The sequence below is a fragment of the Chaetomium tenue genome (genome assembly GCF_020726465.1).
Source record: "Chaetomium tenue strain MPI-SDFR-AT-0079 chromosome Unknown F5144scaffold_5, whole genome shotgun sequence".
Classification (NCBI taxonomy): Eukaryota; Fungi; Ascomycota; class Sordariomycetes; order Sordariales; family Chaetomiaceae; genus Chaetomium; species Chaetomium tenue.
This window is the reverse complement of record NW_027117333.1, coordinates 3,330,979-3,358,111: the sequence shown is the minus strand read 5'-3', so window position 1 is coordinate 3,358,111 and position 27,133 is coordinate 3,330,979. Positions and strand designations below refer to the sequence as shown.

The 27,133-nt window shown below is 57.5% G+C and overlaps 11 protein-coding genes across 11 annotated transcripts; 6 read left to right on the top strand and 5 right to left on the bottom strand.

The window, feature by feature from the left end:
- Window positions 1–260: 260 nt before the first annotated feature.
- Window positions 261–1,499, top strand: F5144DRAFT_461165 (common central domain of tyrosinase-domain-containing protein; the record flags this gene model as incomplete). Its single annotated transcript, XM_066784980.1, has 1 exon — window positions 261–1,499. A coding segment is annotated over one exon (1,239 nt), but the record flags the coding sequence as incomplete, so codon positions are not given.
- A 514-nt stretch (window positions 1,500–2,013) lies between these two features.
- Window positions 2,014–4,214, bottom strand: F5144DRAFT_536929 (Hsp70 protein-domain-containing protein). Its single transcript, XM_066787068.1, has 2 exons — window positions 3,878–4,214; window positions 2,014–3,808 (listed from the first exon to the last, which is right to left on the bottom strand). Exons 1-2 carry the CDS (start codon window positions 4,011–4,013, stop codon window positions 2,205–2,207), a joined length of 1,740 nt encoding a protein of 579 aa, XP_066641840.1. The 5' UTR covers window positions 4,014–4,214; the 3' UTR covers window positions 2,014–2,204.
- Window positions 4,215–4,244: 30 nt separating this feature from the next.
- F5144DRAFT_536927 (uncharacterized protein) lies at window positions 4,245–5,347 on the top strand (the record flags this gene model as incomplete). The annotated part of the gene is made up of 2 exons (XM_066787067.1): window positions 4,245–4,714; window positions 4,781–5,347. Exons 1-2 carry the CDS (start codon window positions 4,517–4,519, stop codon window positions 5,345–5,347), a joined length of 765 nt encoding a protein of 254 aa, XP_066641839.1. The 5' UTR covers window positions 4,245–4,516.
- Window positions 5,348–6,093: 746 nt separating this feature from the next.
- F5144DRAFT_494415 (uncharacterized protein) lies at window positions 6,094–8,293 on the bottom strand (the record flags this gene model as incomplete). Its single annotated transcript, XM_066786031.1, has 2 exons — window positions 6,094–6,376; window positions 6,429–8,293. 2 exons carry the CDS (start codon window positions 8,291–8,293, stop codon window positions 6,094–6,096), a joined length of 2,148 nt encoding a protein of 715 aa, XP_066641838.1.
- A 1,720-nt stretch (window positions 8,294–10,013) lies between these two features.
- On the bottom strand, window positions 10,014–15,757 carry F5144DRAFT_309194 (glycoside hydrolase family 18 protein). Its single transcript, XM_066783953.1, has 8 exons — window positions 15,615–15,757; window positions 13,397–15,490; window positions 13,021–13,303; window positions 12,904–12,939; window positions 12,562–12,828; window positions 11,730–12,505; window positions 11,561–11,660; window positions 10,014–11,481 (listed from the first exon to the last, which is right to left on the bottom strand). Exons 1-8 carry the CDS (start codon window positions 15,657–15,659, stop codon window positions 10,358–10,360), a joined length of 4,725 nt encoding a protein of 1,574 aa, XP_066641837.1. The 5' UTR covers window positions 15,660–15,757; the 3' UTR covers window positions 10,014–10,357.
- A 638-nt stretch (window positions 15,758–16,395) lies between these two features.
- On the top strand, window positions 16,396–17,359 carry F5144DRAFT_309179 (uncharacterized protein). The gene has a single exon (XM_066783952.1). It carries the CDS (start codon window positions 16,506–16,508, stop codon window positions 17,310–17,312), a length of 807 nt encoding a protein of 268 aa, XP_066641836.1. The 5' UTR covers window positions 16,396–16,505; the 3' UTR covers window positions 17,313–17,359.
- A 477-nt stretch (window positions 17,360–17,836) lies between these two features.
- On the top strand, window positions 17,837–19,370 carry F5144DRAFT_549745 (uncharacterized protein; the record flags this gene model as incomplete). Its single annotated transcript, XM_066787599.1, has 7 exons — window positions 17,837–18,491; window positions 18,677–18,835; window positions 18,879–18,916; window positions 19,094–19,114; window positions 19,179–19,193; window positions 19,262–19,271; window positions 19,333–19,370. 7 exons carry the CDS (start codon window positions 17,837–17,839, stop codon window positions 19,368–19,370), a joined length of 936 nt encoding a protein of 311 aa, XP_066641835.1.
- A 611-nt stretch (window positions 19,371–19,981) lies between these two features.
- F5144DRAFT_515820 (uncharacterized protein) lies at window positions 19,982–21,287 on the top strand. Its single transcript, XM_066786619.1, has 3 exons — window positions 19,982–20,594; window positions 20,674–20,772; window positions 20,847–21,287. Exons 1-3 carry the CDS (start codon window positions 20,213–20,215, stop codon window positions 21,056–21,058), a joined length of 693 nt encoding a protein of 230 aa, XP_066641834.1. The 5' UTR covers window positions 19,982–20,212; the 3' UTR covers window positions 21,059–21,287.
- A 96-nt stretch (window positions 21,288–21,383) lies between these two features.
- Window positions 21,384–22,924, bottom strand: F5144DRAFT_309140 (uncharacterized protein). Its single transcript, XM_066783951.1, has one exon. It carries the CDS (start codon window positions 22,503–22,505, stop codon window positions 21,708–21,710), a length of 798 nt encoding a protein of 265 aa, XP_066641833.1. The 5' UTR covers window positions 22,506–22,924; the 3' UTR covers window positions 21,384–21,707.
- F5144DRAFT_309120 (fasciclin domain protein) lies at window positions 22,925–25,119 on the top strand. Its single transcript, XM_066783950.1, has one exon. The coding sequence runs from the start codon at window positions 23,344–23,346 to the stop codon at window positions 24,880–24,882; it is 1,539 nt and encodes a 512-aa protein (XP_066641832.1). The 5' UTR covers window positions 22,925–23,343; the 3' UTR covers window positions 24,883–25,119.
- F5144DRAFT_654848 (uncharacterized protein) lies at window positions 25,066–26,854 on the bottom strand (the record flags this gene model as incomplete). Its single annotated transcript, XM_066793110.1, has 2 exons — window positions 26,298–26,854; window positions 25,066–26,163 (listed from the first exon to the last, which is right to left on the bottom strand). The coding sequence occupies exons 1-2, from the start codon at window positions 26,586–26,588 to the stop codon at window positions 25,066–25,068; spliced, it is 1,389 nt and encodes a 462-aa protein (XP_066641831.1). The 5' UTR covers window positions 26,589–26,854.
- Between the last annotated feature and the right edge of the window lie 279 nt (window positions 26,855–27,133).

Below are 27,133 nucleotides of genomic sequence, written 5' to 3'. Positions count from 1 at the left end.
ACAGTAGCTACATGTACACAGAGGGTCCTGACCGGGAGCTGGTGGGAGTCACATAACGGGATCGGTGGCCCAGAAACAACCATATAAGACCCTTCTCCTGCGCAACCTGTGGTAGAGCGACATTTTTCATTATCTTCTCAACCTCTTCTTGTCTACCATCACTCTGAAACGCCAACCCCCAAACCCAGCCTTTAGGCACCCAAAACCACCTAACAAGCTCTTCGCCCCCCATGGCCGAGCCCGCTGGTAGCACCCCATCCATTGGGAGGGAAAATGGGCCGGTACTACTTCGTGAGGACATCTTGGACCTCCAGGTAGCATATGATACGGAGACCCCGTCGGACGATACTACGGCAAGGCGGAAGCTGGCTATGCAAAAGCTTCTGTGGGCCTTCTACCTCATCCAGAAGCCCGAAACGAAAGACGATTGGAACTCGTTTTTCCGGATTGCAGGATTTCACGGGATGCCTTTCCGAGGCGCAGGCTGGGGGAATCCGTCCTGGTGGGGAGGATACTGCAATCACGGTAATGTGCTGTTCCCAACCTGGCATCGCGCGTACCTGGTCCGTCTTGAGAACGCTCTGCGTTCCGCGGCGGGCCACGACGACATCACTCTCCCTTACTGGAATGAGACGAGCACGGCGAGTCAGGAGAGCGGCATTCCGGACATTTTTCTCCGAAAGACGGTTGATATTCCCGGTTCGGTGACACGACAGGGCGACCATACCATTGAGAACCCGCTTCGATCCTACAAGTTTCCGGCAGGCGTCTGGGACAACCTCAACCCCGTCCCGGATGTCGACTACTCGAAACCTAAGAACTATGTGACAACAAGACATCCCTTCTCCGGACTCGTCAGTGGCGGCAAGGCCGGGGCGACCATACAACACAACCAGCGTGTCAGCGGGTCTGATAAGATGCTCAACGACAATGTGAAGAACTGGCTGGCGAGTGGCATCACGACGTCCGATAACACCTTCATCCCGACAAACACGGCCAGCAAGTACATGGAATGCCTGGAAGCCCCCAACTATACCGTCTTCAACACGACCTCGGCGACTCAGTACAACGATGACGTGTATCGAAACACATCGGGAAACAATGCCAGCTCTCAGAACATGTCGGTCGGGAAGCGGGTTGTCCCTCTCGAAAGCCCCCACAATGACATGCATCTAGCAATAGGAGGTTTTGACATCCACGGCATAGGCAATGTTGACAACATCCCCGGGGCCAATGGAGACATGGGCGAGAATGATACGGCGGCCTTTGACCCCATCTTCTACTTCCACCATTGCTTCGTCGACAAGATCTTTTGGGACTGGCAGAAGAAGTGGCAATCGCGCACCCAGCTAACCATTAACGCGGGCTACCCTGGCACTAACTCGGTCGACTCCCAGGGCCCGACCCCCGGTGTGGCTGGAAACACATGGCTGACTATGGAGTCGCCCCTCGCTCCGTTTACTCGTGATGATACCGAGCGTGGCGAGGCACTCTCAACGCTCCGGGTGAGCTTGCACGCCCGCGGCGAGATACTAGTGGACGACATCAATGACGACCCCAACACAAGCGGTGTTTGGCAGATCGGTTATATGGAAAACCCCGCGAGCTGAATATTCCCTACTCGTTTAGGCGGTGGATCAGTCAGACGTGGCGAGACAGCGTAAGAATGGCTGAGCGAGCTTGGTGCTGTGTTCGTGTTGGTCGAGTGTGGGCTGGAACATGATTCGGGGGATTGTTCAATGGAACTGATCCTCTGAGATGGTCGTGTTGCCCGGGCAGCGTTCAAAATGGCAGATTGCAATTGAGTCGGCAACCAATTTGTGCACAAATCCCGTGATAAATCTATATCCAGTAAGTCTAAAAGGGTCCGCGACCCTCTCCTCAGTCAGCTCCTCTTCAAATGTGCGCGTGAACTTAACTCCAAACCCGAACCTCAACGTTCCCAACCTTGAAGGGAGAATTTAGTAACAAGCATAGGACGGTGATCATCACGTCTGCGTAGAAAGACGGGGATGTGGGACGAGGATAGCTGCGGGAATCAGCCGTGTATGTAGAGTATCTATCAGAGAAGGCAAATTAACCAGCCGTAATAATGCTCATCATGGCCCACGCATCCCCGGCCAGGCGGGGGTTGCAGTGCGCTCTCATCGTAGTCTATGTGCCGACATGCAGCTGTGGCGGCGACCTTGCCCAAAGGATGCCGCCTAGGCACTCGTCAGTGTCCCGCGGACGCCGCCCTTGCCGCCAACCTCCCGCGCTGTTACGATAACCGACAGATCCGAGTTCACAGTGATGGAGACCTCCACCTTGCCACTCTTCTTGACACCCTTCACGCCCGCCTCGGCGAGGGTGGACCCAATCTTCCAGACCTTCTCCCGCTTCTCCTCCTCCTCCTCCTCATCCTCCGAGAAGTCGCTGTCCTCCTCATCGCTGTCATCAGCGTCCTCGACCTTGGCCGCCTTGGACTCGCCGTTCTCCTTGGCCTTAGGCTCGGGCTGGGTCACCTTGATATGCGTGTTGCCCTCGACAACCTTGACCAGGACGTCGCCGCCGTTGGGGGCGGACACGTGCACCGTGCGGCGCGCCGGGACGGCCGTCTCGGGGGGGACGATGGGGACAAACACTTCCTCGCCGGCCTCGTTCACCGAGATGACACCGATGGCGTTGGAGACGTGCGGTACCGTGGTGACGGCAGCGTGGGTCGACTGCTCGATGTCTTCGGCCTCGTAGTCCTGGATCAGGCTCGCCTGCAGGGCGGCGCCACGGGCCTCGGCCTCGGAGGGGTTGAGCGCCGTCACCTCGGTCGAAGGCGACAATATCCTCGTGCTCTGGGGGAAGATGTTGCTGAGGTTGGAAGCGATGCGCGGGGTGTGCGAGGTGCCGCCGGACAGGATCACCTCGTCCACGTCCAGCACGTCCAGGCCGGCCTTCTTAACCGCCGACTCCACCAGCCGGTTGATACCCTCAAAAACGGTCCTCGCAATGGTCTCATAACGCAGGCGGTTGATGGTGCTCGCAAAGTCGATGCCGTCCGACAGACTCTCGACGCTGAAGCTGGCGTTGGCGCCCAGGCTGAGCGCACGCTTGGTGGATTCGGACTCGAGCCTCAGCTTGGCCAGACTCCTGGCGTTCTCGCGCGGGTCTTTGGCGCCCGAGTTCTTCTTCAGGAACTCCTTGGCGAAGTGGTCCATGAGCACCTTGTCGAGGGCAACACCGGCAAACTCGTAGTCGTGGACCGTGGCCAGGACGGTGTACATACCACCGCGGCTCGCCACGATGGCGACATCGGACCGCGTGCCGCCCAGGTCCGCAATCACAGCAATCTTGTCCTGAACCTTGCCTTCGGGGCGCGCGTCGTAGGCAAGAGCGGCAGCGATGGGTTCGCTGATGAGCTGGAGGACCTCGAGGTCAGCGGCGGCAGCGGCAGCGACAAGGGCGGCCTTTTGCTTGTCGTTGAAGTTGGTAGGGACGGTGATGACGGCCGACGTGACCTTTTTCCCGAGGTACTCCGAGGCAGAGCCCACTAGGCGGCGGATGTAGCGGGTGGCAACCTCAGAGATGGACAGGGTCGAAGCAGGCTCCTCCTCGCCAGCCTTGTCCTTGATTGTGAAGGAGACGGTCTCGCCAGATTCTTGGGGGTGGGCCGAGGCGTGGTTGTGGGTTGGGTCGATCGACTTGAACTCTTGCCCGAGGAAGTCACGGAAGTAGGCGACTGTGTTCTGGGAGTTCCTCACGAGGAAGTTCTTGGCCTGCTGGCCGTAGTACTCTTCGCCGTCGACGTACGACAGGATGGTCGGGATCTGGCGATCTATGAGAGTAGGGAGTTAGTGGCTATGCGTGTGATCACCAGGTTGGCACCACATCAGAATATCCTTACCTCCATCCTCGTTCGCAATAACCTCGGCCTTGTCGTCAACCACATAGGCGATGGAGCTGTTGGAGTTGCCAAAGGTGATGCCGATGACAGTGCGCTCGCTTGGCTCCGGGCCAGGCTTAGCCCCAGTGTCGCTCATTATTGCTGGCGGGTAGGGAGGTGTGTTTGGGGAGTCGGGGTTGGTGAGTGAAGGAGGTGAGTGAGGTGAGTGAAGTCGGAGTGAAGGAGGGTTGTAACTTCGTCTCTCACCAAAACTTCGCCGTTTCGTGGTGGGGGTTCCAAAAAATTCCTGGTTGACCTAAAATTTAAATCCCTGCAATCGGGCGGAGCTGCCCCGCTGATGTTCTTTGAGTGCCAAACCAAAAATTGGACGATACCCGAGTGTGAAATTACTCGGAATTACACCATCCACATGCTATTTTGCAGCCCAACTGTTTCCATCAAGCTGTATTTGATCGTCACAGCTACTTGGCTTGGCAGGTCCCTACAGCCCCACCAAGGCTGCCAAACTGCCATCTGCAAGAAACAAACAAGGCTATCTCCAAATCTAGAACAATCAAACGATCTACACCAAAACATCACCACCACCTTGACTACCAATACCTCCCACAACAAACAACCCCAACGAAACCACCACCAACCATGGCGACCGGCCACCCGATCGTGCTCCCAGGGGAGACAATTGACCCCTCACTGATCCCCTCGCACCCCAAGAACCCTCTCCGCCTGGGCCCCGGCCTCCGACACATCCCCCCCACCGACATTGTGCCCACAGTAGCCGGGCAGCTCATAACCAACCCAGCCAAAAACTCCATGTGGATAGAGTACAACTCCAACCGCGTAAGCGCCCCTTCTCCCCCCTCTGCCCCCTTCCCCTAACAAGACCTAACAACCCCCCCCCTCCAGTACATCCCCACCCCCTCCGACCTAATCCTCACACAAATCCTCCGCTCCACCACCGACGCCTACCTCTGCCTCCTGTCCCCACACACCGCCCCCGCCACCCTCCCGCACCTCGCCTTCGAGGGCGCGACGAAGAAAACCCGGCCCGTGCTGCAGCCCGGCCAGCTCGTCTACGCGCGCGTGGCCCTCGCCAACAAGCACATGGACGCCGAGCTGGAGTGCGTGAGCGCCGCGACGGGGAAGGCGGATGGGTTGGGCCCCGTGGGCAATCCCGCCGCGGGGAGTGGGGGGTGTGCGTTTGATGTTAGTCTGGGGTTTGCGCGGCGGTTGTTGATGGCGCGGAGTCGGGCGGAGGGTGGGGTGGGCGTGCTGGAGATGTTGGCGGGGGAGGAAGGGGGCGGGTTGGCGTTCGAGACGGCGGTGGGGCGGAATGGAAGGGTGTGGGTGGGCAGTGAGAGCGCGCGGACGGTGGTGCTGGTGGGGAGGGCGCTGCAGGAGACGGATCGCGGGGGGTTGGGATTGGAGGGGCAGAGGCGGTTGGTGAGGAGGTTGGTGAGGGAGATGAGGTGAGGGGGGATGGGGTGGGATATGGGATGGATGTTGGGGGAGGGGGGAGGGGGGGTTGGTTACGCTTTGTGAGGGGGTTTGAGTATTTCATGGTTTAGAGAGGATGTCATGGTCTAAAGGGTAGTGGATGGCGCGGGAACGAGCCAGGTGGATCTGCTAAATGATCTACCGTAATCTGTGGATGAGTTCCCAGTTACCTGGGTTTCGTAGGGAGATAATTCGATTACCTGCTGCAGCAGCCGCCAAGCCACGATCAAGACTCGATGAGCTACGATGGAGACTCGCTGGGGATGATGCAAGCTTAGATTGCTAAAGACAGTCCCCTAAGATCTGCAAGAGCAGATAAACCCCAAAAACTATCCCAAAGGGCAGAAGAAATAACAATAGATATACACCCATACACAAAACTCCCGCCCATGAATGTGCCCTCCAAATAACGCCCTGCCGTTGTTTTATCATCGGCCACCGAAACCTCCCGCAGCCCCCAGGCGTGCTGTATAATCCTGCCCGAGACTCGGCCCTGAGCCTGTTTTAGACCGCCTGCTTGCACTGTGGCGGTTGGTACGCCTCAGCAAGCAGTATCCCATCGGTGCCCGCCCGAACCCCGCCTTATCTTGCCCGGTGTTGGGGCTAAGATGTGCGGACAATGCTCCGGTTCCAACGCCGAGACCGTCCGAAACGAATGAATGGTGAAATGCCCTAAAAATGCCGCCCTCGTGTTCTGCCGCCATCCGGCCGTGGTTGGCCATTCAGGGATAGTCCATGCCGATATCGCCCAGGTCATCTTCGTCGGTCATGTTCTGCGGATCGATCGAGTGCTTCTTCAACATGTGCCTCTTCCAGTTGTCCTTCCTGGGGAAGGATTTTGTGCCCTGCCTCGAATAATCGCATCCCGGCTGGGTGCAGTAGAACTTGCGGGTTTTCGTGTGCTTGTCGTTGATGTGGCGTTTCAGATGCGTTATCGTGCCAAAGCTTCGCCCGCACCCTTCATGCTCGCATGTGCACGGCCGTTCATGGTAGCGTCGGTGGTGGCTGCAATGGCTGTCAGTTTTGCTCAGAAAAAAAGATCAAGGGTTCCACTTACTTGAACTGGTGAAGTGAGTTCTTTACGACGCCACAGGCGCACACGTAAGGGGGCCCAGCCGGGGTCCTACCCGGGGACCGACCCGGAGATCTGCCGGGCGAGCGGCCTGGAGACGTCCCCGGAGACGGACCCGGCGACGGCATTGGCGACAACCCCGGAGACGGACCCGGCGATGGCGAGAGGCCTGGCGTCGGCGACGGCCCGGCGGAAAAACCCGGTGACGGCATTAGGTGGCCGTTGATAGTAGGCTCCATCTCGGCCGGCGGGGAGGGGGAGGCCGTATAGGGCGTCAACCTCGTTTCCGGTGTGTTCTCGGTGGACGGTCCGTGGGAAGGCGGTGGCGTCGAGTAGTCGGAAGTCGTCAAGTTGGTGGTGTAATAGGCCATCGACTCCTCATGAACCTGAAACCCGTTTTCCGATATGGTGGGTGGGGGTGACTGGTACGACGACTGGTAAGTAGCCTGGTACTGCGCTTGGAACTGGGCTTTGAGGTCGTTGTCGAACATCTGGCCAGCCATTTCCTCCACTGGCATTGAGATGTAGGGGACGGGCTCTGGTGCCGGCGGCGGCGGCGAGTTCTGAATCATGCGCATCTCGTGTTCTAGCATCCATGCGCTCTCGGCGGGGTTGGTTGGCTTCATCATCTCCATCGGATTACCGCTTGGCCCGGCAAAGGTGTATTGGAGGGGCGGGCTGGGAAGGTCGGACACGATGGCCGGAGGTGGTAAGCTGTCGGTGCGCTGTAACGGCCCGGGGAATCTCCTGCCCTGCAGGAAAGTGTTTTGCCTGCTGAAGACACCAGGCGAGACTGTCGTATCACTAGCGGGTGGGATGCTGTCTGCTCCCGCCACAACAGCTTGATTGACCGGAAAGACGGGATTCGCTGGAGCCGAAGTTGGCACAGGCGCAGGCGGGCCAGCGCTGGTAGAGGTTGCGGTCGGTGTGGATTGCGGGTAGGGGTCGGACAGTTCAATGCCCAGGGTCGGGTCGTGATAGTAATCCCAAGCCAAGCCGGGGGTCTCTATGTCGATCTCAAAGCCGGATATTGTTTGCTGGGGTTCGGGCTGGGGGAGAAGGTCGCTGGTGATGACGGACGGCGAACGCGCTCCGTCGGTGCCAGCTTGAGTAGACCGTTTGCTGTCCCGGCGCTGATGGGAAGAGCGGCGGCGGCCGTGGATTAGTCCACGGAGAGACTCTCTGAGGTGAGGGAAGTGACTGTGCTCGGAGGAGACAGAAGGGCGCTCGAAGGACTCGGGCTCTTCGGTGATGCCAACAGCAGTGATGTTGGTGAGCTCGCGGCTTGGTGGCCCATACGAGTCACTAACACTGACTTGGCGAGTGCTCTCACGATCGACGGTGGCCCTAGATCCTTTGGACGAGGGCTCGGCCGGTGATTGAGTGGGAGCGGTAGCCGTCAAAGGTGACGGATCAGTGGGCGAGGTGGGCGACGAGACGGGTGAGGGTAGACCGTGCTCGACGTTGACGCCCTGGGGGAGGGTCGACTGAGGTTTGTGATTTGGGTCCGTGTGTTGCGGGGCGTCATGAGCGGTGGCGGTCTCGGGGCCGGATCCCGAGTACCTTTTGTAGGAGTTGTCATCTACATCTTGAGGGTTGAAGATGGGGCCTCCGGGACCCTGCCCCATCTCGGCCAGACCGGGATCGTCATGGTGGGCGAGCCGGCGGCGTCTGGCGCGGATGACGAAGGGGAAGACACAGAACGCGATGAGGAGTGCGCCGACAACCGACCCGACCACAGCCCCAGCGATGCCGCCCGGGGAAAGCGGGCTAGCTCTTGGAACAAGCATGGACCGAGCGAGCGGCCTCGCAGCCAGAGCTGCTGCGGCGCGCTGCTGCAGCTTGTGCATGAATCGAAAGCTCACAGAGCTCTTTGCGGAATTGAGAAAACCAAGTTTCTAGAGTGTTGAGAAAACGAGAACTATCAATCGCGGTTTAGGATGGTTGAACAGGGGGGCGGGACCCCAGCCACAGTGTGATGGGCCGGCTCGAGGTCGGGTGTGCGGGCGCGGGACGAGGCTGTGCCAGCACCCTGCTACGAAGTACTCCGCTGTAATTCGCTCCACGGAGGCCCCGAAAGACCAGCACGACTCCCGATCCCCGACTCCCGTCTGTTTGAACGCTGTTGGGGCTCTCTCAATTACTTGAGGGGTGCGTAATAAATGATGAAAATTGCAGAAGAAAGGGCGGCGATGAGCGAGGGCACTGCTGCCTCTAGCCGGTGCTAGAAGGTCGAGTGAATGGCGATTGATGGGTCCATGGTAGGTGGTTAAGGTTGTGGAAGGTGAGATGATGGGACGAAGAGTGAGTGAGATGGGAGGAGGAGGCCTGAGTGGACGAGTGGGTTCGGTCGACTTTCAAGTTGGGTTCCCTGCAGCCAGGTGCAGGCTGGGAAACCCGCGGACTGTGACCCTCGACACCTCAGGCAACACATTGGCACCCTGGCATACCCTGGCACAACCTGGCCGCCCTGGGCGGCCGTAATTTACAGCCGTCGAACCATCAGCCTCACGGGCAGGAGGCGGGGGCTAGGCCACTTCTGGAGTGGCTCGAGCGTGGGTGTGATGGGATGGCTCGTGTGGCCACAGGCCACGAGCAGGCGTTGCGCTGGCCAGCGGCAGGGGTCGTGACAAACCCGAATTGGTTGCCTCCCCCCCCCAAAAATATGGAACTTGGAGACTTGTTGGAGAGCTCGGGAGGGTTGCTGTCAACCCCGCCAACCTACCCCGACTGTGCCGAGTTATGCAGTTGGTGATTTGGGTGATGCATCTCTCAAACAGATCAGGCCCTCAAGAGCGCCCGGGCCAAATCAATGGTCAACCCGTCTCAGAACAGACCGTCACTGCCTCGTCATCTCGTTTAGAGGGAGATGGTTAGGCGTACACGATGCAATCCAAGTCATCAATCAGCACATGAAGAGGAGGCCGCACGAAATTGGACGAAGACGGGACGAACTGGTGAACAAACCTCACAAACTCGACCCCATCGAACAGACCAGCGATCTTCCCTGCGCCAAGCACTTCGGGGGCCATCTGCCCGGGTCTCCCCTCCCAACGCCACAACACAACGTGCAACGGCACCAACGGCCAAGAACGGCCCAATCACTGGTCCCACCCTTTGGTCAAAAAAAGCCGAACTCGAAAAGGGAGCAAGCAATCAAGAATAGAGAAAGAAGGGAAAGAACCGAGAAAAAGAAGAAGCGAAGAAAACCGAGCAAAATAAATTAAATAAAAGAAACCGAGTTAAATAAAAACTAGACTTTGGGCTCTCGAATGGCTTTCGAATGGCTTTCTTTTCGTTCCTCTCGTCCAAGGTTTCGGCGGCACCTACACTTGGCGTTCGGCTTTTATTTTGGCCAGAGAGTGTCACCTTTGGTGTCACCTCCACTCCGAGCTGTTAGCGCGCGGAAGCATCCCGTCGGACAACACACCACCACCACGGCCACTGCCGCGGACACCACCCACGGTAGCCTAGAAACTGCAGACAGCGGTGTTATAACCGTGCTGAAGCACCCCCTTTTCTTCTGACCTCCATCAGCAAACAATAACTGCGCTAGGTATGGTACTCTTGTGTTACCAAGGCTGAGGGTAAAAATGATGGTTGAAGCAAAAGAAAGGTTCAAAACGGATGACCTGCACTGGATATGGCAAAGAATACTTTACCACCATTCAATCTGTCTGCGCAAGTGACGTTTCGGTCCGCATCTACTGCCACCAGCCGTCAATTCTGACTAGAGGGTTTTCCGAGGGCCTGGGTTTTCCTTCACCCCTGACCCCCTGCCATATGACATCTTTCCCATCATCTTCTTCCACCACATACCAACCAACCGCCTTGTACATGTACCACCACAAATGCCATCCAACCCCACCGTCCAAGTCCCCGTCCACGCACTCTCCGGGTGCAGCGCACCTCGCTCAGTCTCCGTTCGTACCCTGGACGTAGTCCTCATTGTACTTCCATTTGCGCGCGTTCGGGTGAGCGTTGTACCAAGGGTCAATCCCCAACAAGGCAAAGCCCGGGTCGGTGGGCGCGTAGGCTTTGGGCCAGCACGGGTTGTCCGAGAGGCCGTCGTCAACGGGGGGGTTGGTCGCGTGGTCCCAGGCCGTGATGGCAAACTCGGGCCATTCGTCCACGGTGACGGCGGCGAAGGTTTTTGTTAGATCCGTCTTGACGACGAGGACCGAAGTCAGATGTGCGGGGGCGCGCATGACCTTGTCCTTGAAGTCGCGGTCGGACAAGGCATTGACGGGACCGTTGAAACAGACGCGCTTGAACATGACCCGGCCAGCGTCTTGGTTCTGCCTGCCGGGGATGTATCGCACTAGCTGGCCTCGCTTGTCTTGTCCGCCCAGGTTCCACTCCGGCATCAGGTCATTTAGGAAATATGCCGGGGGGAATTCGTCTCTGTCGCAGTTTTTTATTTTCCAACCAGCGCCGTTGTGCTCATTTTCCCACTTGTGTAGAGCTGGCGAATCCACTTCACGGGGCTTGGCCGTGGTCGCGGCCTCGGGAGGGCATGTTAGCACGGCCCATTGGGGATTCACCCGAATGGCCGAGCTGTAATGATAGCAGGCCTGTTTCCAGGCCGCCTTGCACTGATGTTGGACCTGAGTAGCGACTGCATTTTGTGCCGAAATGATGGATGTGATGACGTACTCGGTCGTTTTGGTTTTGTCTTTGACACACTCCTCAATCCGGAGAACGTTGTGGCCCGCATAAAGTCGTCGTGATTTTTTAGTCGTGGGTATCTTGCAATTCGTTTTAGGGCCACCCTTGGGGCCGGGGGCTCGGGGCGTGGTCTGGTCGTTGGGGTTGCCCGAATCTCCCTTTCTTCCGGATCCCTTGGGGATATTCTTGGGCTTTTTGAAGCTCGATATACCATCCGCAATGGAGTTGAGGATGTCGAACACCTCTTTGACCTCGTCCGGGACCAGATCTGTGCCTCCGCATGGAGAGAGCCACCACGAGAAGGCTCCTTCGGGATCTTCGGTCTCTGGGTAAATGTACGAGGCCATTTCCGCAGCAGTGAGGAGCAAATCTGTAGAGAACCACCATGAGTGAGCTGACTAGTATGTTTTTAAGAAAGGGGAGGAGAAGGGCGTGTTTGAGCTACATACCTAAACCGGCGGTCAAGACCCGACCGGCCCCGCCGGTGGCGATGGTCGTCCCAATATCGAGGACCAACTTGAAAGATGACATGACGATATAGCAGGCCGTCTAGCTCGGGTTAGTACGCCGGTGTAATGTTAGATGGCCGGGAAGCGGCGATGGTTCGCTAGGACTTACCTGGGCAATGGCGGGCATTGCTTCGATTACCGTGTCGGCAATCTCATTAATGACAACGTTATCGCAGTTGCATTCGCCCTTTGCCCACTTGCCGGGCAGTCCTGTAATCGTGTGGTACGGATCTGGGGCCCCCTTTGGTTGCCAGACCACACACCCGTAGTTTGTAGTCCTGTTCTCAGCCTCAGCCTCCGCAATGTACGGCGCACACACCGATTTGCACGCCGCTATTGACCGCCCCCACTCTCGCGGATCCTGTGAGAGCATACAGCCCATCCGGTTCGAATAGCGAACATCTGCATCGTCAACGTAGTTTGGGTCGTTCATAGCGTCCCCGGGGTCATCACCAGGGTCGAGGTCGACAATCGGTGTGGTGCAAACGTCGCCCGGGCAGAAGCCGTACTTGCACCCAAATTTGCAAAGCTGGTTCAGCTCAGCATCTTCCTCGTCCCAGGCGATGATGTTGGATATATTCACTCCCTTTTTTTCGGGTGGGAAAGGCGGGAGCGGGCCCGTCTCGGTGCACTCACAAAGTGAGGATGGGCAAAAGCCATAGGTGCAGGCGAATTCACAAAGGGAATCCGTGTTGGTGGTGAGATCTTCCCCCCAAATGCAACCCTCCTCTCCCGGGCTGGGCAGGTCGGTGGGGACGGCTTTGTCTTCTTCCCCGAACCTTTGCAGGTCAACAGCCCAATCAATGGTGCCCGCAAAATTCAGGCCCTTCCACTCGGCTCGTCGAGCCTCCTTGGACGCCGGTGTCATGTAGCTGACATAGTCCCCTGACAAACCAGCATTAGTGCCGTGGGAGCGAGGGGAGAAGGGCGGCTCAACATACCCTTATATAGCAGAACGTCCGTGTCAGAGGCGTCGTCGTGGAATCCGTGTGCCTCTCTTCCGCTCCGGGCGAGGATTTCCATAATCTCGGCGTACCCAAGATAGCCGGGCGTGTTGGTGCAACGCCCAGGATGTGCGTCGGATAGGAGTCTTGTCCCGGTAAACTCGCACATGGGCCCCCAGCAGCCGTCTTGTGCCATGCGGAATGAGCGGCCATAGCTAGCTTCGCCAACGAAAATCTTATTGTTGGGCACGCCAGCCTTGGTAACTATTTCGTGGCCATGCCTGGTTAGCACTCATGGTGATATGCCATTGATGGAGGGGTAGGGTAGGGGATACAGACTGATGGAAAGCGAGCTACGCGTCTCGGTCAAGTTGACTGCATTTGATGGGACGAGGCAGTCAGCATTTGAGATCACAAGATCATATTTCTGGGGTCCCAGGGGTCAATCGGCCCTACCGTGACTCCGGATGCACTTTCCGGACGGGCACGCGTCATATGCGTCGGCGTTGCCATAATCCCACTGGCCGTGCAGGTCGTAGGTCATGAAGACGATGTAGTCGATCTGCGCCGCGATGCGGTCGATGGGGAAGGCCTGCAGGTACCAAAACGAGGCCGGCGCGGCAATCGAGACCGACTTTTCGGCGCCGACCTTCTGCTTCAGCGTGGTGAGGAAAGCGAGATATCCTGCGCCGTCTCCCTTTTGACCGATGGGTTGGCCGCCCACGTCGATATCGGGGGCCTGTATTACACGGGAAAACACGTTCGGTCAGCCAAAGATTGCGATAGCTAAATGGGGTAGGTCGTGGTAGGTAGGTATCCTGGAAATACGTACGCCGGGATACTCCCAGTCGATATCGACGCCGTCGAGCCCTTCGTCGTCGAGGAACTTGGCAATGTTGGAGGCGAAAACGGCGCCGTTGTCGAGGATGGCCGAGCGGATGATATTAAAGGTCGCCGCTTCGGTCGAGTAGGCCCAGCCGCCAAAGGCGAGGATACGCTTCACGTTGGGCAGGGCCTTGAAGTCGGCCCACTGGTTGTAGGGGTCTGTGAGAACAACCTTCCAACCGACTGGGTCGATCTCGGCGAAGGACCAGTGGATGTGGGTGTAGCTACCGTCGGTGTTGGCTGCCTTGGAGCTAAGCCACAAACAGTCGCGCTTCATGTTGTACGACTCGTAGTACCCGATCCGCTGGAAGGCCGCGGGCGGTCCCGAGTTGACCTTAATGTCGGTCCCGCAGTTGGAGACACACGTGTTCTGGTAGCCCTTCTCCTTGCTTCCCGGCCCGCCCCCTTCGGGCGCGTGGATCTCGCAGTGGGCGGGGAACGGACCACAGAACCCCCAATTGCTGCAACATGCTTTGAGAGGGCAGGGGTTGAGCTCGCCCATTGCGTTTTTCCACCGGTCAAAATCGGGTGGCAGCTGTGTTCCGGGGACTAACGGGCCGCAGCTGGCTCCCTCCTGGGGTGGGGGCAAGGGCGCGAAGCCGTCGCTGATGCACATGTTGTAGCCGAGGAGCATGTCCTTACATTCGGTCCAACCCCATGTCTTGCCCTTGTTCCACGCTTCCAGCTCGCTGGTTGTGACGTGGTACCGCTTGGCTAGTACATCGCACGTGTCCCCGTTCTGGATGAGGTGTGTCGCGCAGGTGCCATCCAGATCTGGCTGCGGCGGCTGGGGTTTGTAAGGGTCGCCCGCCGAACAACACACATAGTCGTCCGGCATAAGGGTACCGCAGAGATCGGCTGCCGGGTTGTACTTGTAGAAATTGGCAGCTGAGATGCCACAACGGGCTACGAGGGTATCGCAGCCGTCCCCTGCCACAACTTGGATATAACGGCAGGTGGCTCTCCGGTCTATCTGGCTGTTCCGGGCCCGGCGCTGCCGAGGGAGTTGAGTGAAGCCCGCGGCGGAAGATGTCGTGGCATTACCGTCGAAAGCCTTGTTGTCGGTGTTGTTGTTGCTCCCTATCACTATCGGCGCCCCCGCAACCTTGAAGACTTTCGCCCCTTTTAGGTCACCGGCGTCTTTGAGGTCCCCGCCCGCGGCACAGGTTCCCTTGCTCCATGCTAGAGCTGTGCTTTGGAGCGCTGCAAGGTCGGCGGACGCGCCGATGGCGATGCCAAACACATCTTCTGGCTGCCGCTTGTTGCCGCAGAGCTGAGCAATGGTGTGGTTGGGCACCGCAGATTCGGGCCGAAAACGACTTGTGAGCGCTGTGATGGCCGACGTAACGGTAGGCTTGCCGAGAGCCGCGCCAATGTAGAGGGCCGCAGCCGTTTGCTTGTGCCAGGCAAACAGGAAGTTCTCATCACAGTTGTCTTGGGCGCTAAAGAACTCCCCCATGCCCTCTAACAGACGGGCAATGTCAGGGGGGGTTTCCCTGTCGCCGCCATCGGTGCTGGCGGTCACTTGTATGGAGGCCCCTCGGATTTCGGCTGTGGAACCAAGGCAGGCTGGGGACGAGTTCAACCGAGGAGCGAAGAACTTCTCCGACTTCTTGGGGTTTGCCACAGGCCTTGGATCACGGGTTGAGGCCTTCCCAAAAGCTTGGTGAGAAGTGGTGTTGAGTGCGCAGCTGCGAATCAAGATGGTGGAAGCCGGATCGTCCAGAGGTTGGGTCACCGAGAACTGTAGCAGCAGAGGCTCCTCGCAACGGCGGAGGCGGTTAACTGACAGGTATGGAGTCCAGCTGTGAATATTGGAGTAGTCGACACAAGGGAGCGGACAATCATGCTGACTAGGGTCGTAAGCCCGAGGGTCGCTGATGGGCGATGGGTCATCGTCGCCGGCTGGTGCCACAGCCTGAGTCCCATCGAGGTTCAAGGCAGCGTGGACGACACTGGTTCCAAGAACGAGGGATGCCGCGAGTGCCCTCGCCACGGCCCGCACTTTCGCAGGAGGGCCCGACATGAGAAGAACTGGCCTCTTCAACGTCGTCAGTCTGGCGGACGAAAATAAGTGAGAATGTGGGATTCAAGGGCACGTACTCTAGCGTGGCTCCCACCGACAGCCGGCGCCAACGTTGATATATAGGGGCATCTTCACGCACCAAGTCCCAGGATGGAGCTCTGAGATGAGTGCGCTTGGGTGCCATCTGTCACGCTATCCCCGTCTGTTTCCGAGAAACATGTATCTGTACATCTTCCCAGGAAATTAAAGCTTGCACCAACAGGCCGTGCCGATCACATCCTGGCGACCAGGTCTCGCCGTCTCGGAGAGTTGGACACAAGAGGCTGTCAGCTTTTGGCCCCCACCGCCCGGGTGTCGAGGGCTCGAGAACAACTAAGAACTTAGGCGCTCGCACTAAACCCCAGGGTCGTATCGCACATTGTTGTGCAAGATTTGCCTTGTTCCTGTTTTCCGGATGTGTATGGCGAGTGGTATCTCATGCCGCGATCGCGCGCATTCTTTTTTTTTTTTTTTTTTCCAAACCAAAGTATATGAAGTACGAAGTAGGTAGTTCACGACAAGTCGAATCCCGCCGATTCCCTTGGCATGAAGCTTGTGGTGGGAGTGGGGGCTGAAAGGTGGAGAGCGAAGTGGAGAGAGGACTCCACTTCTTTTGTTGCTCGTTCTCCCGGAATTATTTTCAAGCATTGGGCTTACACTCGTGCGTCGTTTCAGCCATCCAATTGACACACGAGGACACAACTCTCGACGGCTGCCAAGAGCAATAGTGGCGTGCACTCCATGATTCCCTGGCCAGGAAACTACGGGCATCGGCCCGCGACTGAGCGGAACTTGATCCGACGTCAGGCCTTTTCTTCCTGTTAGGCTGTTTCTTCCCAGGCACGCCGCACGCCGCACGCCGCACGAATGACCTTGCAGCCTTGCCCTTGCCCTCCTTTTGCATCCACTTGACAACTCGTTTGAATCTTCGCGACGGTCATACCGACGACGATCTCACTCGTTCACATCCCCGCGGCCCCCAACAAGCGAAATGCCCCAGCTCGATGAGGTTAGTTACTCGCGCGAGGCGACCATTGCCGCTGTTCGAGAGTACTACCGCTTTCTTACCCGCATGTACCTCAACGAGTGCTACGTCGCCGAACCCCCCGAAGAGGGCTGGCCTGAGATCAACACCGAGGCCCTCAGTGGGTTAGGAAAAACGGACGAAGTCATCTCGTTGCTCCGCCATCTTCCTTACATTCGGGCCAGCAGTGACTGGGTTTATGAGGGTGCCCCCGGATGTCGGTTTGCTGATTGGCGAGACATCGCTCATACCATCGCCCTCGGTGAACTGCCAGCCGAGGACTTCAGAAGCACGACCGAAGGTGGGCTTCCGGAATCTATATCCCCACACGTCGTCGGCCTCACCGATGGCGGGTTCCGTAATCCGGCATTCCTGCTCGATACCAAGCTTGGCATAATCTACTGGGACGACTGCGACAGCGACGTCAAGAACAATCCCTCTCGGGAACCCATCATCGGCGACGAGTATGAGGACGTCTCTGACGAGGAGATCATGAATTGGCGCCTGGATGAATCAGTTGCTTGGGCTATCCCCGATTTCTTCGAGATTCTCAAAGACCAGTTCCGGCAGCTGAATTACGTTCCCATTAGCCCGCGTAAAGTGTGCTACGCCAACGCCATTGAGCAGATGTCTAGGGCGGTCCAGGGCAGAGAGGGCGTGCTGCCTACGGTGCAGGCCGTGTATCGGGCTCACGGGTGGCCAGACATGGAACGCTATCGCAAGCAGGATTGTTTGAAGGCAGTCCAGGACCTGTTCGAAGGAACACTATCCTAGATTCGCGGACTTGAATTTTGTGAATTCCGCTTCCGACGCCTTTCGGGCCTCTGCCGAAGAGGCCTCACACCTCACGAATATACAGTACTTTATTTCAGGAACTTTGTGTTGAAATTGCATTTGCCAAGGTGCAAGGGCAAAGTCTCCTAACTGGCCTAGGTAGCCGCTGTGATGTCGAGAGAGGTGGAGACAATGTCATGGTTCGGCTCTTCGGTTCCATTTGCCAAGGCACCACATAGGACCATGGAGGTGTGTACAGGTACATGAACACAGACAGGGGCAAAATCTGGGACCTGTCCCCGAGCTACTGGGTGCCTTACCTACCTATGTACGGCATTTTTCCGGCGTCTTTTTTTCCGCCCCCATCCCATCAACCGTCCCATAGCTCATCTGCGACGGGGATGGACCGATGGTACAAGATTGCTTCCTCAGCTTGACTTCCTCACTCGTTCGGCCTACTTCCAAAGTTCCAAGCTCTGCTGTTACGAACCAAGATACATGATACCGTTCATACGCACACCAATATGACGAGAACAGCAGCCCTCATACTGGCGCTCGCCAGCTTCGCCGCCACCGTCTCCGGCCTCACGGACACGGCGTCGATCGACTATACCGACCTACACCCGATAGTTGCTCCCACGGCGGCCCCTGACGCCAGCGAAACAGATCCGTGGCGATGCGCAACCGAGGACCCCATGACCTATCTCTCGGTGCCGATGCCGACCGGAGAGCTACGGGAGGCGCATGATTCATTCGGCTCCAGCCTGATCCAGACCTGCCTGACATCCGGGACCTATGACTACCCCTGCGCCTTCCCCGACAAATCGCGATGGTGCGGCTTCACCACGGCCGTGCCCGCTTCGCTCCTCCCAGCGTACACACAGTACGCCCGCAGCGCATCTTCATGGTGGGCGGCCAACAGCGCCAGTGTCATCCGCATCGCCGAGGAGTGCCCCATCATGTGGTACCAAGCCTCCAACTTTGGGGTCTTGGGCGGCGCCGTCTTTCTGAACCACACGCTCATCAACGCCGAGTGCTATGCCGAAGCGAACCCGACCCTCACCTCGTCGGCCACCGAGCAGTCCACCGCCACACCGGGGCAGGGAGCGACGGAATCCGACCCGACCAGCACCACGACCACCCAGCCAACCCAAACAAGCAGCTTGCCCAACTCTGGTGGTAAGCCCCCAACCGTGCCCAGCATCATCATTCTCCCCGTGCTCGCCATGCTCCTCGCGATTACCACCTCCGCCACATGTCAGCTCTCCCACCCCCCTCTCCAACCCCCCCCCCCCAAACCCAACAACTTCCACAGACCCCGCCCCTAGCCAACCCCGCTAACCACCCACACCCCGTGCCTATAGGATCCTGCAACGGCGGCACCAACGCCGACGGCGAATCAGACGCCTACGCCGACCTCTGCAGCTTCGCCTGCAGCTTCGGCTACTGCCCGCCGGGCCCCTGCCAGTGCACCTCCTACGGCGTGCCCGGCAAGCCGCCCGGATCCAACGGCATGGACGGCTGTCCGTTGGTCCCTGGCAGTGGGGCGTACGTGGGGCTGTGTAGTTTTGCGTGTAATCGGGGGTTTTGTCCGGAAGGGGTTTGTAAGTATTGTTAGGGGGGTGTGAGGCTGTTGTTGATGAGGGAAAGTCGGGGAAGAGGAAGGGGAGAACTCAGTTGGCAGTTGTTTGTTTTCTTTATCGGGGGGTTGATTTGTTAGTGGGGAGTGAGGAGTGTTGACGCGGTCATTTTCAAAACTGTAGGTATTTCAAGTTTCCTAGATTCTCCACGGGTTCACTCAGGTGGGCCGTGGCAGCCAGATGTACTAGATCTCAACCCTGGCTACCTACCTATGTAATTACCTAGATACCCAATGAAGACGTAATATTGGGTTCCATAATAGCTCCCATAAATACAGAATTAATGTAATACTATCCAATGCCACACAGCATCACCGAGGTACGTGGGCACCCTTGCCAAAAGTTTATGGTGCGCAAATCAGACTGCCATTTATTCATAGACTCATGGAGTGGAGGTCCTCCCGCTTTGTCCAAGTAGGTGCCACCCCCTACCTAGGTAGATAGCCAAAAAGCCGAACTCTAGCTGTAGGTGCCAACGAAACCTTTGATTATTGGATGAACGAAAAGAAAGCCATTCGGAAGCCCAGAGCCCAGGTGGCTCCTTCTCTGCTTCATTTATTTTGTTTGATTTATTTTGCTCGATTTCCTTTCCTTCTCTTCCTTTTCTTGGTTTCTTTTACTTTTGCCGCTTTCTTGATTTTTTTGCTCCCTTTTCGAGTTCGTTTTTTTGTCGCCAGAGGGAGCTTTGGCACGGTGTTCCGGTTGAAATCTTTTTGGCCTAGGCTTCTTGCCGGTCCTCCGGCATGTATCCCTGGCATAGGATATGAGGCTCATGGCCCCGGCTTTCCCTTTTGATGGCTCGAGTTGGCAGAAACATGCGCAGTATTCTCCCCTTGTTGACCTTTGTCGCGTACCTGGCTGACATTCGGCGGCGATTGGCGCAAAGCCGGCCCCGGCTTTTCCGTCTCCAACCTCCTTTCCAACCTCGTGGTCACGACTGAGCTCTTCACCATCCGCGTGTTTGTTAGTGCGTTTCCTCGTCTACATAAATCATAACTATAACTACCCCGGTGTGTCTCTAAAACCACCTTGCCACTTGTGGCCCCCAGTAGCCCAATTTTCATGCATAGATCGTGTGTAAGAGGCAACAGCCTTGGCAGGGATGACTTGTAGGGGTGTACAAAGTACGGCGCAAGGGAGACCTGAGCCAACAAGAAACCAACTCGTTCATCCCACTGTGTTTCTCGGCGCGTTTGGTTGCTGTCGTCCAGGACCTACCGCGATAGCCTCGACAGCCTACACTTATAGCCTACGATCAGGATGGTGCACGTCACGAACTCCATTCTCGCCGTGGTGTTGGGCCTTTCAACCCTCTCCGCGGCAGCCCGCCACTCGACCGACTCGGAAAAGACATACAAGCCCTCGTCCTTTGGCTACTTTGAAGATTGCAAAGCATACACTGGCAGCGACCCCAACCCGGCCCCAATCATCACCGACGAGGATGGCTTCCCACGATACCTGGTGAAGAGGGATATCCCACAGGCCAACTGCAACCACCCTACCAAAGAATACGAGTACCGAAACGGCCGACTGGTATTTGTCGGATACAAATATCCCAGCAGGGGCGTCAGGTGTGGCCGGCTGCCGAAATACCGGTACTGCCTCTGGCACAGCATGTTTGGTGACAAGAAGGCCACGACTGGTGAGCACGAACGCTAGGATGAAGGTCCACGAGTGTTTGCAAAGCAGAAGTGGTAGCTGACAACCTGAATTTCCTCAAGGCACCCGAAACTGCCTCCCTCGTGTCGTGGAGCCGAACCGCCGTTCCGTCTCGACTTGCAACTGCTGGGTTGAAATCGACCACCGCGGCGGAGCTGGAAGTATGTGTTTTGTATTCAACATGCCAGATTTAACACGTGTCGATTGTTTAACTAATACCCTCCTTTTTATCCAGCCCGCACATGCGATGTCCTCGCGGAAGACGTCGGAGCCACCGTTGAGCAACTTAAGGAATGGAACCCCTGGGTTGGCGACGACTGCGATAGAGGATTGTATGCCGGTCTGGGCAGTTGGGAAACAAGGTCTGTCTGCGCAGGTGTCAAGGGCTTTGTACCGTCTGGTGTGCAGGCGGGACGGGGTGGTGCTCCTGGTAGCGCCGACCTCTGACCGGATAGGTAGCAGCAGCTTCAAGGGTTTGACCCATAAGAGTTCGCTGTCTACTCCAAAGAGTACATTACTAGTAGCGCACATTTATCTGGGAGCATACTTCTTGACTCCTTGCATCAGGATGACTAGGCATGATCTATCGGTAGGAGAAGATGATAGCGGAGGTTGTTTAATTTTAAGGATTTCATCGCTCTCTTCAGGCCACCCACATATGCTCGCTAGCACGGGAAATGCGAAAAGAACTACCCTTGTAACCGAGTGGATGACCCAGCCTTAGCGACGGTGAGTCTAGTCGCGAGCTTCATGTTAATTACAACTAACTGGCAGCACCCCCCATTATACCCCTGATTTTGACCTTCTATACCAACTTCCACCTAGAAATATCACCACTTGCTCTTCCTTGTGGCAACCATCAGACTATCACAAAGCTGGCCCTGGGCCACTCCCCTCGCGTGACTTCACGATACGCAACACCCTCCAGGCGATCTGTCATCTCCTCGCCCACAGAATTGTCGTCGTCATACTGGTAGGGCTGAAGCCTCAGCAATCCAACTCGACGATAACAGCGTTGTGGCTGTCCGCCATGGTCATAATCTGCTGCCAGCGGATGTAAGATGAGGAGATAGACCACTTTATCCGTCTTTGTAATCTATATTAGTGTGAACCTGGTGCTGCTTCTCGGCGCCGCCACGGAGCGACTGCTGGGCGTTGAGGCGAGGAAATGCGGTCTAGTGAGGACGAGTTGTGCCAGCTTTCTCGTACGCGGCAGCCGCCCCAGCCGTGTCAGGGCCCTCAGCACCAGGCTTGCAGGGTTTGATAAACTACCCGAGTAGCTGCCGAGCCAGAGGTGGAGGTGGCGATAGGGGGCTTCCAAGACTAGTTCGCCCCCCTCTACGCTGCCAAAGTCGTCACCGGGCTTGCTACGGACTTCGACGCTGACAACCTTTGCCGGATATGTGAAGGGGCCTCTGTAGAATTCAGTAGGCCACGATAACTCGACGCCAGGCTTGGCTCCCGCCCAACTCCACGACGGCGCCCGGTGCTCGGAAGAAAACCCCGGCAGTATTTCGTTACTAGCAGATTCTGCCGTGTTGTCCTGATACTCATAATACCCCAGGAGTCGAAGCCGGGTACGCAGAAGTGGACTTCCCGGCGGCCCACGGCCTTTTGACCTGGCGACGACGCCCCAGAGTAATCCTTGGAGAAGATCTCCCCTCCAGAGCCCTGCGAAATACTGGTCCCCCAGCTGTGCATGAAAACGCTTCGCAGACGCGGCAACTGCCGGCAAGTGGTCGTTGTCGGATGTGAGCTGTTGCTTAGTATGCTCTTTGACCAACTTGTACCAAGCCGAGTACGTTGCCTCCGTGGCGTCGGTCCCGTCATCGGGGGTCCCAACCATAGAGGAATCAGACACAATCTCAAGCTCCTCGGATGCTTCTATGGCCATGCTGGTGCGACAATGCTAGATCATCCGTCCACTTGGAATGGTCGGACGGGCTCTACGAATGACCTCTCTCCTAGTTGTGAAAGGGCCCTAAGAGGTAACAGCTCGTCGAATTTGAGTGTTGGGGGAGGCGAGTGCAAAAGGATGCAAACGGATAGAGCTGACTTCCCAAGTATGTACGGAAGAATGTTGAAGTCCAACAACATTGAATATTTTACGGCCGGGGTACCTGCCAATAAAAGAGCCTGGCGTAGCTTCACTCAGTTCTAGCTTCTTTGGGACTGTTAACTAGGTAACCGTTTTGATAGGGCTTGGCTTGCCCAAGACATATTAACTTGAATGTTGACATCAGGGCGAGGGAGGCGTAGAGTAGAAGCACGAGAAACGGCACCGTTGCAACAACAACAATGATGCAGTTGTTGTTGCCAGCAAGCCGTCTCTACACAGTAACGATGAACAATGATACCCAATCAAACAAAAATACCATGACGCACTCCGGCTGCACAATTGCTACTTGGTGTCCCGCATTGGTCGTACCAGCAGCTCTCCAAAGAGGCGTTGGACAAGTCTGGAACCGCGGGGTCGACGACCAATCAGTTCGCTCATCAGGCCATGATGACGCCGAGGGCGGGATCGAGTCCGCGCGTCACTGCCCATTGCCTGCTTTCTGCTCCCCGAGTTTCCCGAGTATGGGATCGAGTGCAACCACCATTTAAGGGGTTCCCAGCTGCCTGTTCTAGTGAACCTGAGTCCTGTCTTAGATCAGTCCTAAATACGAAGGACGCATTGTTGAATCATCTCTTTCGGTGTAAGTGCATAACCGAGCTTCCGAGGAGCGACCATGAAGCCGTTCGCACTCCTCTTCGCGGCCACCACCGCCGCTCTTGTCACGCCTGGCGTGGTCAGAAAGCAACAGACACCCTTGGCCACAGACCAGGACAAGACAGCGGAGCAAAATGTCGTCCAGGCCTGGTGGGATGGACTCCCCAACCCGACCAGCCTCATGTCCCCGATCGAGGACCGCATCACCAAGAGCATCCAGCAAAGCAGCCACAGAGACTTCCTCTCCCTGATCGAGTCCGAGGCGCAGGAAGAAGACCACCCGCACCCGCACCCCCGGCCCCCTCACCGCAGACACGGCCGGCACGGCCACCGCGGCGACCCGGACAAGACCATCTACGAGCTGATCAAGGAGAACAAGCACACGACGCGGTTCGCCCACCTCGTCGAGAAGCATGATGAGATCAAGCATCTGCTCCAGGACACCAAGCACAACCACACGCTCTTCGTCCCGACCGACCGCGCCTTCAAACACTTCCTCCTCCACCACGGCGGCGGCGGTGACGACGACGACGACGACGACGACGGCGACCACCACAAAGGCCCCAGCAAAGAATTCCTCCTCGCCCTCCTCAAATACCACATCACGCCAGGCCTCTACCCCATCCACCGCATCCGCACCATCCGCACCCTCCCCACCACCCTGCACCCCCCCGCCCTCTCCACCTCCACCACCAGCAAATCCCACAAACACCACAACCCCCAACGCATCCGCACCACCACCGTCCCGCTCATCCACCTCACCCGCCTCAACTTCCGCACCCGCCTCCTCGCCGGCGATTTCGTCGCGGCAAACGGCCTCATCCATGCCATCGACACCTTCCTGATCCCGCCGCCGCGGCAGACGGCGATTGTGAGGCTGCTGCCGGCGCAGTTTAGCACGCTGGCGTTGGCGTTGGAGAGGACGGGGTTGGAGGGGGAGCTTGGTGGTGGTGGTGAGGGTGGTGGTGGTGAGGGTGGTGGTGGTGAGGGTGGTGGTGGTGAGGGTGGTGGTGAGGGGGTGTTGGTCAGGTCGGGGGGTGGGACGCTGTTTGCGCCGACGAATAAGGCGTGGGCGCGGTTGGGGCCGAAGGTGAATGCGTTTTTGTTTTCGGAGGTGGGGAAGGGGTATTTGAGGGCGTTGGTGAAGTATCATGTGGTGTTGAATGAGACGGTTTATTCGGATGCGTATTATCGTGGTGGGGAGAAGGAGAAGGGGGAGGGGGAGGAGGACGGTGAGGGAGTGGGAGGTGGGTACTGGCATGTGGATTTGCCGAGTTTGTTGCATGGGAAGCCGATTAGTGTGGACATCAAGACGTGGAAGGGGTTTGTGTCGATTGTGGTCAACGGGTTCGTGCGCGTGGTGGTGAGGGACGGGGTTGCGGATGATGGCGTGATCCAGGTTATTGGGAGGGTGCTGATCCCGCCGCACAAGCACCACGATGGACATGGCGGTGTGGAGAAGGAGGACATGAGCGTGGAGGAGCTGAAGGAGCGGCTGGAGCCGTACTTGGAGGAGTCGGAGCAGTCCCGTGAACAGGAGGATATGGAAGACCTGTAGGTTGCTAGTTTGCAGTCGCTCGGGGTAGGTAAATGTGTTGATCTCGGAGGACTTGGATATCTCCTATCTGCACACTCGTTAGCAAGTCATGTAAACACTATTCGAATACACGAAGGACATCTTAACAAACCGACTTTGCAAATCCACCGTCACCCCTCTCCCTATTACACTGACTGCAACCCATCACTCAAAAACAGCATCCACAACCCTCCCCTCCCCATCAACATCCACCGCCCCCCACCTCTGCTCCCTACACCTCCTCTCCCCCCAATCCCACCCACCACCCGCCTCCCTCTCCCCATACACCCCAGTCTCATCCAACAACACCTCCACCACCCACACATACGCCCCTTCCACGGCCACCCCCGGATTAGCCACCAGCGCAGCGATATCCCCCCTCGTTCTCGGAACGCGGGTACATAGAAGATGCACATCCAGCATCTGGGAAAACACCAGCCCAAACGAGGGCTTGCTCCGCCTGGCGGCGGCCAAAGCATAGACGTGACCCGGCTGTGGCGCGGGCGGGGGGTTGAAGATGGAGCGGAGGGTCAGGTTGAGCTGTTTCGGCGTGCGGTCGCTGTCTGTTGGCGGCGCGGCGGTGGTGGTGGTGGTATCATTGGGGTGGGCGTATGGGGAGGTGGTGGAGTTGAGGAGCATGACTAGGGGCCCGCCGTGGGAGGGGGAGCGGGTGAGGGTGCGCAGGTGGGTGGCTAGGAGCTGGGTCGTGCTGTGCGCGGTTTCTTTGTCGCGGCCGGTGAAGAGGGTGTTGAGGAGCGTTGAGGTGTGGGTGATGAGGATCATGTCGGGGAGGGTTGAAGGGTTGGTCTGCTCTGGGGTGGCTGTTTGCTGACGCGGAGGACTGGCTGACGGTGGTGACTCTGGGGATGAGAGACCGCCTTCATCCTCGCTGTCTAGGACTTCCGTTCTCTGTTGCCTTTGGCCCTTGGCTGGAGGAGGAGAGGCGTTCCCCGATTTGTTGTCCGTCTGCTGAGCAGGTTGAGGCGGGCCCCTCTCCGCTACAGCAACAGCCTCTTCCAGCTCCCTGAGAACCTCCCACAACCCCTCCACATCAAACACCCTTGCGATCGAGATCCTCTCCAAACACCCCTTCACCTCGCTCTGCAGGCTCTGCAACCCTTCCCGGGGTATCGACGTCGTTAACTTCGCAACCAACGCCGCCCTCAACTTTGGCAACAGCCCCGCCACCGGCAATGTCGTCACCACCATCACCCTCGCGTTCGGCACATCCACCAACAGGCCCGCCGCTGTTTGCAGCCCAATCTACACCCATCATCAGCATATAACATCAAACCAACCCAAATCAACACCACAAACCCCACATCACCCATCACCCCCCTCTCTCCCCCCCTCCTAAAAAAGAAGAACGGAACGGAACAGAGAAAATAAAAACTCACAGCCAACCCAACCCCCTTCTCCTCCTCCTCCTCCACACTTACCCCCACCACCGACCCCCGGTCCAGCCCCCCCAGCAGGACATGCTCGTCCAGCGTGTAGCAGCCTGTTTGTATGCGGCCGTGTGTGGCAAGGCCCTCTCTCCGGGCGATTTCGTCGTCGAGGAGGAGGGTGGCTGGTTGTGGTTGTGGTTGTGGTAGTTGTGTCCGTTTGGGGGGGTTTTGCGGCGGTGGTGGTGCTGTCGTGGGCGCGGTTGTGGTGCTGGGTGGGGTGGGTTTGGAGCTGTCGTTCATGATTGTGTAGGGGTTGGGGGTTGGAGGGTTTTTTTTTTAGTGGTGGTGGTGGTGATGGCGGTGGGTTGTTTACTTCCTAGGTTGTTGATGATGATGGGTTGGGGTTGGTGGAGCGGATTGGCGGATGCATTCACAAAACATCACTTGTCACCATCTGATGCCGTTCATCCGACGAGTAATTGTCGTTGTCCACCTTGGCTTGGCTCGCTTTGATTTAACGGTTCAGGCATTGTTTGATGCATTCGTGAGAATCTCGGGCTCGTGCTCTCGCTAACTTATTTGCAAATCGGCTCGGTGGTTGATACCTGAGGCAATGGGTCCATCTATCTTATCTTGCCTTGCGTTGCTGGCCATGATGAAAGTTGCAGTTTTCCTTCCATGCCTGGAAAAGGACAACCTGAACTCAAATCCTGCGTCCACACGGTGACTAGTTCTAGAACAGGAGTGGCCTTCATTCACATCTGGCAGCTCTTCCGTCCATCCCAGATCGGCAAGTCAAGATTAGAACCCTACCAAGGGTGTTTGGAACCGTCGTTATCATATTG